We start from the raw sequence: 13,024 nt of genomic DNA, 5'->3' as shown, positions 1-13,024 counted from the left end.
GAGGTTACTGAAAAAAATAAACTCAAAAAAAATTTGTTGAAAAGAATGCATATTATTTGAAAAACACAATTAACAAGCTTGATCCAATAGGTATGTAGAGAATTTTGTACACAACAAACACATTTTTCTCCAAACACACTAAAAATAGGCTTTAAAAATATCCACATTTATTAGGGCACAACAAATCTCAACAAACTTCCCAGCCCCACCTCACAATAAACCCGCACAAAACAAAACAAACACCAGAGAGCTCACAAACCACATTCACTCACCATAGTAAGAAATTAACAATGAAAGTGCTCATTGGAAGAATCTCCTGGAAGCACTTGTGGTCGCAGGCAAAGGACACAGCTCCTGGTGTCAGACCACAGCTCAAACTCCAGTTCTGCCACTTACCGGACTTCTGTAACTTTGCAAAGGCACTTAACCTCCCTAAGCCTACCTCACTGGAAAGTGGGGATGAGAAAAGAACCTTCGGGGTGCCTGGCTGGCTCAGTCTGTAGAGCGTGTGACCCTTGATCTCAGGGTCATGAGTTTGAGCCCCACATTGGGCAGAGATTACTTAAAAGAAGAAACATAACCTCTTCTCCTAGGAGTCTTGTGAAGATTGAACTCAATGAATGTGAGTCCCTCCCTGGAGGAAACAGGTTAACTAAGTCTCTCTAAAAACGGATGCAAACCATCATGAAGGATACCAACTCACAAATCCAGAGGGGTAAACTGAGGCACCAAGGGGCCAACCTAGAGTCCAGGCAGCAAATCTTGATGCTCCCTACCTTCCCTGCCACTCCCCGCCCGACACGGACCCCGTCCTGAGAAGTAGCCCCTGGAGAGGAGAACACAGCCCTTACCTCGAGCACAGCTCACACAGGCCGTGCAGCGGCCGTCCCTGTCCAGGTAGTAGTCGGGCTCACACTGCTTCCTACAGTCAGGTGACCCCTGGGGACACGGCGGCTGCGGGGTCAGCCCTGGGGAAAGAAGCAGACAAGCTCCAGCCCAGGACACCTTGGCAGAGGCCCCATCCACCACCACCTCTTCACCCAGTCGCCACCACCAGCTGCAAGGCTGGCGCCCAGACTCCTCACGTGTCAGATCAATCTGCAGAGGGAGTCTTGAAGCCCAGAGAGGGAAGGAATGTGTCTACAGCCACACAGGAAAAGAGCACTGACTCCCTCTGAACTGCCCCTCTGCTTCCAGGCCCTTCCCTCTGCGATCCGTCATGGCCACTACGCCAGAGCCCTCTCCCCAGCCCCACCATGTCACCACCCTCCTCAAAACCCTGGGGCCACTTCCCTCTGAGATCAGCCATGAGGCAAGGATGCCGACTACCACAGCTTCCGCTCAGTGTGGCCCTGGGGTCCCAGGCGAGGCAGTAAGGCAAGGCAAGGAGAGAAAAGAAGTGAGGCCAGGAGAGGAAGACACCAGGCTGTCAGGGACAGATGACATCATTAGGTGCACAGATTCCACAAAAGAATCGGCAGATACGTTATTAGGACTCACAGTGAGTTTAGCAAGGTAACTGGATATAAAGTTATTACACCAAACTCAGCTGAGTGACTATACATTTGGGTTGAACCCTATGAGACTGCTATTGTGACAGGTTAGGCTGTCACATACTGACTACTCACACGGTTCAAAACAATACTAAAAATGAAGACTTACAACCCGCAATACTGAAAAATACAATACCACTGTCATCATCATCAGAAACATCAAATACCTAGAAATCTAACACAAAGATGTAAATCGTTCTACATGGAAACGAATAAAACATCATTGGGAGAGAGAAGTTCAAGCTGACCTAAGTAAAATTAAATACATAAAAATAAAGACGGTCTGAATAAACATACGGCTTTCCCGTGTACTTGATGCTATAAAAATACGGATTCTCTCTAACCTGATCCACAGATTCAGTGCAATCCCGATCAAAATCCCAACGGGACGTTTTGTGGAATTTGAAAGGCTGATTCTAAAGTCGATGCAGAGATGCAAATTACCAAGAAGAGCCAGGGCAGGGCTGGAGAACAGAGATGGGGAAGTTGTTCCACCATATACCGAAAATCTCCTGGAGTCGAGACCGCATGGCATCCACACAGACCAGACAAAAAGACAACGAACGGAAAGGAATATAAAGTCCGGATCATAGCCAGGCACCTATGGACCTTAGATTTACCCCAACGATGGCAGGCAAATCAGCGGGGAAAGGACAATTTGTTCGATAAAAGGCGTTGGTTCAACTGCATATCCATGCGGCCTCTTGCAACATGACCGCTGCCTCCGCCACAAACAAAAGGTAGGCAGACAGCGGATCTAAACGTGAAAGGCAAAACAGTAATGATCCTACAAAGTAATGCAGGAGTCTTTGAGACTTCAGTGAAATAAGGCAGGACGGAAAGAGAAAAGATGGACCCACGTGATGACTTCAAAATTAAGAACACCTCTCCAGCGGGGCACCTGGGTGGCTCTGTTGGTTGAGCAGAGACCATTGGTTTTGGTCAGGTCCTGATCTCATGGTTCTTGGGATGGAGCCCCACATCGGGATCTATACTGACAGCATAGAGCCTGCTTGGGATTGTCTGTCTCCCACTCTCTATGCCCCTCCCCCGTGCTCTCTCTCAAAATAAATTAATGCACTTAAAAAATTTTTTCTGTTAAAACTGACCCCAGAGACATGAAAACAAAGACTTGTTTATCACTGTTAATTGTAGCCAAAAGTGGAAACAACCCAAATCCAAACACTAATGGATACACACGGTGTATACACCCATACAACAGAAGGCTGGTCAGCGATAAACAGGAGGGAAGTGAGGACCCCAATTCGTCACCACAGGAACCAGGAGGGCGTCATATCCACACCTGCTCCTTTGCCAGGACCTCGGTGTCTGGCACATAGCAGACACTTTGCCAGGACCTCGGTGTCTGGCACATAGCAGGCACTAAGCTGTCCAATGAATGACTTCTTCCTTTATCCCCTCTGGCCCTCAAAGCCTGAAGCCCCAAGGGACCTAGAGACCCTCTTCTCCCTGGACCAGGAGAGACCCACCTGCCCGGAATGCCACACACAGGTTGCCTGCCAGTGAGTCGCCGTTGCCCTGGGAAACAACCCAAAGCTTCTCGAGAAATTACCTGGATCTGGACTGGGCTTCCTCACAGAGGAGGGAGAGCCGGGGGCCCCCGTCATTTTGGAGTCATCTTCGGGGGTGATGGCAGTGCCCCCTCCAAGGAGCGTGGTCCTGGCACTGGAGCTCACTGAGGTCACCAGGGGCCTGGCCTGGGCGCTGGTGTCGCTGAGAAAGAAGCCGGAAAGGGCACTGCCAACCCTCCTGGTGACGCAGGGAGGTCTGTGCTCAGGGGTAACCGCTTCCACAGCAAAGGGGTTCCCAGCCCCTCAGCCCACAGCCTCTGGCAGCCCCACCGTCCGCTCCTGGGAGCCATGGCTGTGCTGTCTAGACCTTCTCTCGTGCGCTCGGGCAACACTGGGCACACGGTGGGGGTCAAGCGACTGTGGGGTTGACAGAGAGGCACCCTGGAGTCCTGATACCCTGGGCCAAACCCCACCCACACCACAGCCCAGCTGTGCTCTGGGCATCCTGGGGGCTGGGACAGCCCCATGCCACATTCAGCTGGAAGGGAGAGGGCCGGGAGTCACCTGGTGGGCGCCTGGCAGTCTTCTGGGCCCGTGCCGAGGTCAGGGCTGGTCACCGGGGAAGGCCACTCACACACAGTATCCATCTGTGCTGTGCCTGCAGGGGATCACAAGGTGGACAGATGTGCTACCGAGGAGCTTGGAGGCTCTAGGAACAGATTCTTTCCCACCACAACCCACAGTTCGGAATGACGTGCTTGGAAAACGCAGCGGCCATCTGGTGTTTGTGCCTGCCCAGCACCCCTTCCCCCTCGGGCTAAGGCATCCCGATTCTCCCCGGAACACTCTCCCCAGTCTCAGTATCCGTGCACGGGGCTGAGGCCGACTCACCACCCCACCCTCCCAGGAGTAAACCCAGATGACTTTGGACCAATCAATCCCTTTGATTCCTCTGACCCTGAGGAGCTGGTTCAGCGGTAGGCACGTGACCCAAGCCACGCCCATGAGGTACAATATCATGGTTTCAATTATGGCTGTTGAAACTGCAGGAAGGAGAAACCGTCTTTCTACTGGGTTTGGGTAGGAAGCAAGCTTGGATCTGGGGGAGCAGAGGTGACAAATAGGTAAAGACAGGGCTCCTGGATCCAGCCATGCCTGATACTACCCAGAGCCAGCCCCAGACTTTGCAGTTACATCAGCCAAAAAATTTGAGATTTTGTTACGTGCAACCCAAAGACTCCTGAAGAATCCTGGGTGCAAACACGGTAAAGAGGAAAAACGCGTAGCACTTTCCATCAGGTGGATCTGAGTTTGCCGGCCACCTCTAACATGTCCTCACTGTGCCCATCACACTGCGTGATACAGAGTAAACGCCCCAGGAAACAGCGTGTCCTTTTCCCCTTCTAGACCTCTGTCCCATTGCTTAGACACAGTCCCACGTGTGCGATTATGATCTGAAGGCTTCAGTGGAGGGGGGGCCTGAACAATGCTCACGTGTCTCGTATTTCCGAGTGCGCTGGCGTGACAAGGCCTGGGTGTGACATTCAAAGTCTAGCCCAGACATTCCCTGCTCTGTGGTCTTGAACGGTTTACCTGCCATCCCTGGACCTCAATTTCCCCCGTTCTAAAATGGGGATACTTCCGTCTACTTTCTGGAGTTTTGAAAATTTCAGGAGGGAACACCTATGTAAGCTGCCCCATGCGGCTTAGCTACCGGCTGACGCTAAAGCGGAAACTACTGTCCGTCTCGCAGCTGGAGAGTTGCCCTGTGGGAGCGTCCACGTGGGAGCCCAGAAGTCAGCCAGCAGCGCTGTCCCATAGAAATATGATGTGAATCACGCTGTCGTTTTAAATTTCCAAGTAACCCCATTTTAAAAAGTAAAAAGAAAGATACATTTTTACAAAAGTAAAAAGAAACACGTGAAATTAATTTAATGTATGTGACCCAATATATCTAAACTACAGAGGTAGACAAGCAACATAACGATAATTAATGAGATGTTTTACATTTTCGTACGCCTGCAACTGGCCACCTTTTAAACGCTCCGTGGAGGCATGTGGCCAATGGTACCGCTAGGGGCAGCAGGGGTCTAGGGGCAGCAAAGGGGGGGCTCGGGCGCCACCATGCGGCAGCTGCAGGAACACCACCAAAACAGGGCCTCCTTTCTGGAGCGGGTCCACGGGCCCTGGCTCGAACAGAACTCTAAACCGATGCTAGCAGAGATGCAATTGTTTCAGAGCTGGAAGGTCCCCCAGGGCCGTCTAGTGGCAACTTTACATTTCCCAGATGGGACACTGAAGCCCAGGGTGGGGTGGGAACATGCGCCACGGCTGCAGGCGAACAATACCCCGGGGACCTGATGCCCAGCCCAGAGCACTTTCCACTCCACCCCCCGGCCCTGTTGGCAGGTGGCGCGCTGCCGCAAGCCCCTCAGCACAGCATGTGTGTGACCCGGGGAGAACTGGGCCAGATTTGAGCCCCACCCACCCGCAGCACTGAGCTGTCCGGGGCCCCCACGTCCTCCTGCATAGATCTCTGCAGAGAAGATTCTGTGCCTGGCCTTGATCAGGCAATGGGGAGATGACCTCGGCTCTCACGCATCTACGGCCCAGGGAGGGAGGCCAGCGTTGATCGAACCAAGACAGACACCGGTGTTCACATCCGTGTTGGAAAAGGACCGCGTGTGATGAGAGATCACAATGGAGATGTGACCTGTCACAAGTCATGGCACTTCCTCTTGAGGAAGTGAGGCGTGGACAGAGAGGCCAGGCTGAGCAGGACGTGACCGAGTGAGCAGGAGGAGAGGATGTGCTGAGGGGACACCACGCACAAACGCCTGGTAGCAGTGAGAAGCACCGCACATCCACGGAGCCGAAGGTGAGCAGACCAGTGGGGCCAAGAAAGGAGGGGGCCGGCGGGAGTGTGACCTGGAGGAGGGAGGCGGACACGGCGCAGGGTCGCGTGCAGGGTCACGTCCTGGAGACTGCTCGTGCGAAGCTGGCCTGGGTGCCCTTTGCCCTAGTCCTCCCGATAAGGACAGCTAAACGCCCGGGCACATGTATAAAGCATGCATATATGTGCTTTATACATATAAAAATATGCATGAGACAAAGAAGGCTCTGAACAGTGGAGAGGAGAGGGTAGCCCTTGGAACCCTAGGAAGGACACGGTGGCAAGTCCGCTGGGGTTTCTCTTTGTTCATAGATCCCAGACATGGAGCCCGATAAACCAGCAGCCCAGAAATGCCAACGGGAGCAGAATTAAAGAAATCCCTCCAAACACCCGTTCTCTTTTGCCAAAGGACCATGTCATTATCGCTGTAGAAACGAGAAAATACTGAAGTGTTTTTATGGCAGGTGTGTGGGGGTGAGAGAGACAGGCAGAGAGAAATCACATTTGGTTAAGCAGGGTGGCTCTGCCTGTCAGCCATGGGCAAGGAACGACAGGAGGAAATGGGGGTGGGAACGGGAGACAGAATTGGGGAGCAAAATCTGTTGGACTGGGGGTAGGCTGGCTGTGGGGGTGAGGGAAGGATGGGCTGTCGGGGGAGAGGGTGGTAAGGCCTGGGCTTTGGAAAAGGACCAGTTGAGGACAAGGAGCGTCATGGGCTCAGTGTTGGGCACTTTTCTCCCGAATGGGTGTAGCTCTCTGATTCCACCCTGCAGCCTCCCAGCCTGGGTGGCTGTGGCACCACTAGTGGGCCATGGTCCAGAGCCCACCCACTCTCCAACCTCCCTCTGAAACGTGCCCTCAGTACCACCTGCACCGGATCTGTGGCCCTTACCTCTTTTCTGGCCTCTTTTCCTACCTCTTTTCTGGCCTCCTTGTACTGTCACAAAATCAGAGGCTCAGAGAGGGTCAAGCATTTGCCTGAACTCACACAGCAAGTTGGAAGAGAAATCCGAGTTCCTCGGCTCCTCTAACTCCCAATGCCTCGACTGTGAGTTGGGAAAAACAGCCCCAATACCCTGGGAAAGTCCCGGGACAGAAGACTTGAGTTTTGCTCTTATTTTTCAGGCATCAGAGAACTTCTGCCCCGAGTCTCCACTAACCCAACACTCCTCCAGCCGGGCCTGTGTCTCAGGCCACCAGGGTCTCTCCGAGCCTGGGACCCAAAGTGCAGGGAAGAGGCCGGGGGGCTCTGAGTAAATGGTACACCCACAGCTCTCGAAAGGAGACGTGTCAGTCCAACAGGAAGGAGGAAGGAGAAGGTCAGAGGTCACTTGGAGATCTGGGACGGTGGTGGAGGCGGGGTACAGCTTGGCACAGGTCTCGGTGCCGGGCTGAGGGTGGGGATACTTACCCTGGACCTTGACAATCATCCCTTTCGGGCAGACGGTGTGGGGGATGCAGCGGGCACAGGAGTTGGTGGCTGATGTGGCACAGAACGTGCCAGCGCGGCACTCACAGACGCGGGAGGAGTTCCCTGAGCACGGCATCTTCTCCACAAGATCGTCTAAGGGACACAGAGACGGGCATGGGAGACAGAGGGAGGACCGGGGAAGGGATCCGGGGACCCCTCAGGGACAGCCTGGCATGTGAGACAAGACATCATTCTGGCCTCCCCTCGGGCAGGGAGCCCGCACACCCAGCCCTTCTTTCCAGAGGGTTCCTGCAACGAAGGCAAGAGGCCAGGTGGCGCCTATGAGGCAGCCTCCACTCCCCGCTCATATCCCCAGACGTCATCACCATCATATTAAAAACAAATTCATGACCCCATTAAAATGGGCAAAAAAGACACGGAGAAACCTTGAGTGCATATTGCTAAGTGAAAGAAGTCAATCGGAAAAGGCTACATGCCGTGTGATTCCAACTCCACGACGTTCAGGAAAAAACAAACTACAAAGACACTAAAAAGATCAGTGGTTGTCACGGTTAGGAGGAGAGCCCTAAATCTAATGATCACAGCAGTATTGTTTATAACAGCCACAAAGTAGATTAACCCAAATGTCCATGAACCGATGAATGGATAAACAGAACGTGGTGTGTCCATACAAAGGAATATTATTCAGCTGTGAAAAGCAATGACCCAGGGGTGTCTGCGTGGCTCAGTCAGTTAAGCATCAGACTCTTGATTTTGGCTCAGGTCAGGATCTCACAGGTTTGTGGGATTGGGCACTGAGTCAGCAAAGAGCCTGCTCTGGATTCTCTCTCCCTGTCTCTCTCCCCCACCCCTGCTCTCTCTCTCTCTCTCTCTCTCAAATAAATAAATGAGCACTAAAATAAGAAAAGAAAAGAAGGAATGACTGGTACTACAACATAATGAACCTTGAAAACACTGCAAAGTCAAAGAAGCCAGTCATGAAAACCTACATATTGCATGATTCCATTTAGATGAAATGCCCAGAGTAGGCAAATCCATAGAGACACAACGTAGATGAGTCACTGTAAGGGCATGGAAGAAGGAGTGAATTGGGAGAGAAGGTTTCTTTTGGGGGAGGCGAAAATGCTCTGAAATCAGATAGTGGTGGTGGTGCCACATTGTGAATTAAAATAAATAAATAAATACTGTATTGCACACTTTAAAATGGTGAATTTTACCAACTCCTGGCTGGCTCAGTTGGCAGGTCATGTGACTATTTATCTCAGGGTCATGAGCTCAAGACCCATGTTTGGCACGGAACTTATTTCAAAAACAAATAAACAAGCAAAGAGTGTAATTAAAATGAATTTAAAAGAAAACAATGGTGAATTTGATCTCAAGAGAAAAAAAAATCACCGGTATAAGTAATTAACAAATGCACACATCCCTGGAAAGCAACACAGGGCATCCTTGGTCAACCAGCAATGAAGACTTCCTAGAATATGGAAGGCAGATAGGATCGCATGGAAGAAGGAGACCAAAGCCCAGAATACACCCAAGAGGATTACTCTGGGAGCGGCTCTGGGGTGGGGTACTCCAGTCTCCAAGTGGGTGAGGGCAGGGGCAGGCCCCAGGGAAGCCGATGGGCAGTGCCCCACGGGGTCTCCCCACACTTCTCATCCACTGATGCCACAGACCCAGAAGCCAAGCATCTCCCCCAGGAGACTCTCAGGGGAGGTAACGGGACAGTGCCCTGGCTGGTCGTACCTGGGAAGAAGGGAGCCTGCAGACCCAGAAGATCAGCCACTTAACAGAACCCCTCCCAGTGGTCATCAGACAGGATGTGCAGAACTAGAGGTCACCACCCATGAGAGAAAACCAGCACCAAGCAAAAAGACCTCCGAACTCAAAAAAACTCTTGAGAAAGCAGGTAATAGGAAACAAAAAACAAAGCAGCAACAACAGAAACAGAACGAGCTGTTAGAATCCGCACAATTAATATTCTCAGGAATCGGCAGCTATAAAACAGAATCCCCTGGAGCTCAAGGAAGGGCACAAAGGAAACAGAAGCCATGAAAAGAAACCCCCTGGGCACAATGTTGTGTTCACCAATTCCAGTGGGCTCACAGAAAGACTACATTTCCCAGCCTCCCTTGCAGTTTGGTTTGGGTCATATGATGGCATTCTGGCAATGGGACGTGGACAGAAATGATAAGGGCTTCTCCCAGGCCTGGCCCCTAAAACCATCGCAGGAGGCTCTATCATCTCTCTCTTCCTTGCTGTGGTTGCACTGTTGTAGCCCCTAACTCTCGCCTGCACCCCGGAAGCAGTACCGAGGAGAGAATAAAATCCTGAGAACTGTAGAAAATCTAAGAGAGAGGCAGGCCGGCTGAGGACAAACAGTGGACGCCCCTGTTAAATTCATGTAAAAACGTGGGTGGCTTGGTTGATTTTGATCTCAGCTCAGGTCCTGCTCTCAGGATCATGAGCTCAAGCCCCGCACTGGGCTCTGCGCTTGGCGTAAAGCCTACTTAAAAAAAAGGTTTTAAACCCCAGAGTAGTAGCCAAGCACAATTATCACAAGCCTGAACAAAGGTGGGAAAGGGGCTGGACTGGCTAACTTTCGGGCGGGCAGGCAGGCCCAGTGGAAATCGGTAGAGACCCCGGGAGTGGGTACACCTCTCTGCAGCCGCGGGAGCTCTGGTAATGACGATCTCACAGAAGGGAAGGCAGATCTCTGCTCCAGCGAGGACGACACCCATCTCTGGCTGCACTCGGCCTCCCACCCAGGTCCTCAGACTCCTAAAATCAGTTTCAAAAGTAACACTCAGGATTACCACAGGATCCAGCCGTTCCACTGCTAAGGATACCCAAAAGAACTGAAGCCAGAGACCTGAACAGACATTTGTAGACTCAGGTACACAGCAGCCATATTCACAATAGCTGACAGGCAGAAGCACCCCAAGTGTTCATCGGCACGAACGATAAACCAAACGGGGTGGATCCATCCAATGGAGTATCATTCAACCTTGAAAAGGAAGGAGCTTCGGACACATGATACAGTGCCTTGAAGACATTATGCTAAGTGAAATGAGGCCGTCACAAAGGATAAATACGTTATGATTCTACGTGTAGGAACTTCCTAGAGCAGAGGGTGCCTTGGCGGCTCTGTCGGTTAAACCTCTGGCTTCGGCTCAGGTCATGATCTCATGGTTCATGAGTTTGAGCCCTGTGTTGGGCTCTGTGCTGACAGCTCAGAGCTGGAGCCTGGTTTGGATTCTGTGTCTCTCCCTCTCTCTGCTCTCCTCTGCTGGCGCTCTGTCTCTCTCTCTTCCGAAAATATAAATAAACATTAAAAAAAAGAAAGAAAGAAATAGACTTACAAAAAAAGTTCAGAAAGAGTGAAGCTGTGGTCAATGTGCTCATACTGTACAATGAATGAGTTTAAATAGCAAACTAAAACAAACATGCCAAGGGACTGTGGGTAACAGAAAAGAATATAAATGCCACAGGCAATAACAAAGAAAAAAAAGTAAGTAATAAGTCAGGAAGAGGACAGGGAGGAGGCAGGCTAATTACTTCATTTTTCATTATAGGAAGCCAATCTACTCCATCCCGTCCAAAATCTGAAACAAGTAGAACATGACTTTAATACAAGACAGTTGTTCCTTAAATGATTCTAACTGCTTCTTGATTTTCAACACCTCTTCTTAATTTTAGAGGATTTTCGTAGAAACTACTGTCTCTTGTGATCATTTCATTCTTTTTTAATTTTGCTTTCTTCTTTCTCTGATACATTTAAATAAAATTAAATGTAATCGCTTGAATGTCGTCAACAGTATGATCCCATCCTCTTAAAAATCCCTTTTCCCAGGGTGCCTGGGTAGCTCAGTCAGTTGAGCATCTGACTCTTGATATCTGCTCGGTTATCAGGGATCCAGCCACTCGCTGGGGTATAGGCTAAGCGTAGCCACTGCTTGAGATTCTCTCTCTCTCCCTCTGCCCTTCTCCCCCTGCTCACTCTCTCCCTCTCTCTTTAAAATAAATAAAAAATTTTAAATCCCTTTCTCTACATGTGTATAGTCTGGCTACGAATATTCCCATTCTCCTTCTCTCTCTATATATACACAGAGAAGTGTCAGTCAGACATCCAACGATGGGGAACAGGCAGAGTTGGCCTTCTTCCTTACACTTCTGTATTGCTTGAATTTTTTATAATGAATGCCTATAGCTTTCATTTCATACAACACTGTCATTAATTTTAAAAACTCAAAAGATACATCAGAGAAATGCTAACGCAAAGAAGAATGGCAATATTAATATCAAATGAAAATGGAATTAAGGCATTCTTTATAAGGATTAAAGAGGTGTATTTCACGCTGACAAAAGGTCCAACCCACCAAGAAAACACAATATTCATAAACACTGTACCTAATAACATAGCTTTGACATATAGAGAGAAAAAATAAATGGAACACAATGAAAATCTGATGAAAAAAAGTATAGGCAAGATGGATTTTAACACATCTATCTCTGACATCAACCTTTGGGAAGGAGACAAATATAATTAAGAATTAAAAAAAAGCATATTATCTAGGGGCATGCTTGGCTGGCTCGGCTGCAAGAGCATGAGACTCTTGATCTCGGGGGTCGTGAAGTTCAAGCCCCACGTTGGGTGTAGAGGTTACTGAAAAAAATAAACTCAAAAAAAAAATTGTTGAAAAGAATGCATATTATTTGAAAAACACAATTAACAAGCTTGATCCAATAGGTATGTAGAGAATTTTGTACACAACACATTTTTCTCCAAACACACTAAAAATAGGTTTTAAAAATATCCACATTTATTAGGGCACAAGAAATCTCAACAAACTTCCCAGCCCCACCTCACAATAAACCCGCACAAAACAAAACAAACACCAGAGAGCTCACAAACCACATTCAATCACCATAGTAAGAAATTAACAATGAAAGTGCTCATTGGAAGAATCTCCTGGAAGCACTTGTGGTCGCAGGCAAAGAACACAGCTCCTGGTGTCAGACCACAGCTCAAACTTCAGATCTGCCACTTACGAGACTTCTGTAACTTTGCAAAGGTCCTAACTTCCCTAAGCCTGGGTTTCCTCTCTGTAAAGCAGGGATGAGAAAAGAACCTTCGGGGTGCCTGGCTGGCTCAGTCTGTAGAGCGTGCGTCCCTTGATCTCAGGGTCATGAGTTTGAGCCCCACCTTGGGCCGACAGATCACTTAAAAAAAGAAAAACAGGCGCGCCTGGGTGGCTCAGTCGGTTAAGCATCCAACTTCGGCTCAGGTCATGATCTCAGGGTTCATGAGTTCCAGCCCCACGTCCAGGCTCTATGCTGACCCCTCGGAGCCTGGAGCCTGCTTCGAATTGTGTCTCGTCTCTCTCTGCCCCTCCCCTGCTCATGCTCTCTCTCTCTCTCAAATATAAATAAACATTTTAAAAATTTTTAAATGAAAAGAAAAAAATCTTCTAGGAGTCTTGTGAAGATTGTACTCAATAAATGCGAGTCCCTCCCTTGAGGAAACGGGTTAACTAAGTCTCTCTGAAAACGGATGCAAAACATCATGGCTGGTAACAACTCACAAATCCAGAGGGGTAAACCGAGGCACCAG

General features: G+C 49.7%; 1 protein-coding gene and 1 long non-coding RNA gene across 4 annotated transcripts in view; one reads left to right on the top strand and one right to left on the bottom strand.

The window, feature by feature from the left end:
- Window positions 1-13,024, bottom strand: part of TNFRSF8 (TNF receptor superfamily member 8) — a 77,242-nt gene that overhangs the window by 41,154 nt on the left and 23,064 nt on the right. For all 3 annotated transcript variants that reach the window (XM_042996427.1, XM_042996428.1, XM_042996429.1), the window contains 4 exons: window positions 7,390-7,542; window positions 3,650-3,743; window positions 3,127-3,287; window positions 852-968 (listed from right to left, as the gene is read on the bottom strand). In XM_042996427.1, coding sequence (XP_042852361.1) covers window positions 852-968; window positions 3,127-3,287; window positions 3,650-3,743; window positions 7,390-7,542 — 525 coding nt within the window. The remainder of the gene's footprint in view (window positions 1-851; window positions 969-3,126; window positions 3,288-3,649; window positions 3,744-7,389; window positions 7,543-13,024) is intronic.
- Window positions 5,766-7,249, top strand: LOC122241179. Its single transcript, XR_006221177.1, has 3 exons — window positions 5,766-5,963; window positions 6,291-6,442; window positions 7,104-7,249. It is a non-coding gene; the product is annotated as an uncharacterized LOC122241179 (long non-coding RNA).

Source organism: Panthera tigris, chromosome C1 (genome assembly GCF_018350195.1).
Source record: "Panthera tigris isolate Pti1 chromosome C1, P.tigris_Pti1_mat1.1, whole genome shotgun sequence".
Taxonomy (NCBI): domain Eukaryota; kingdom Metazoa; phylum Chordata; class Mammalia; order Carnivora; family Felidae; genus Panthera; species Panthera tigris.
This window is presented reverse-complemented; position numbering and strand designations above follow the sequence as displayed.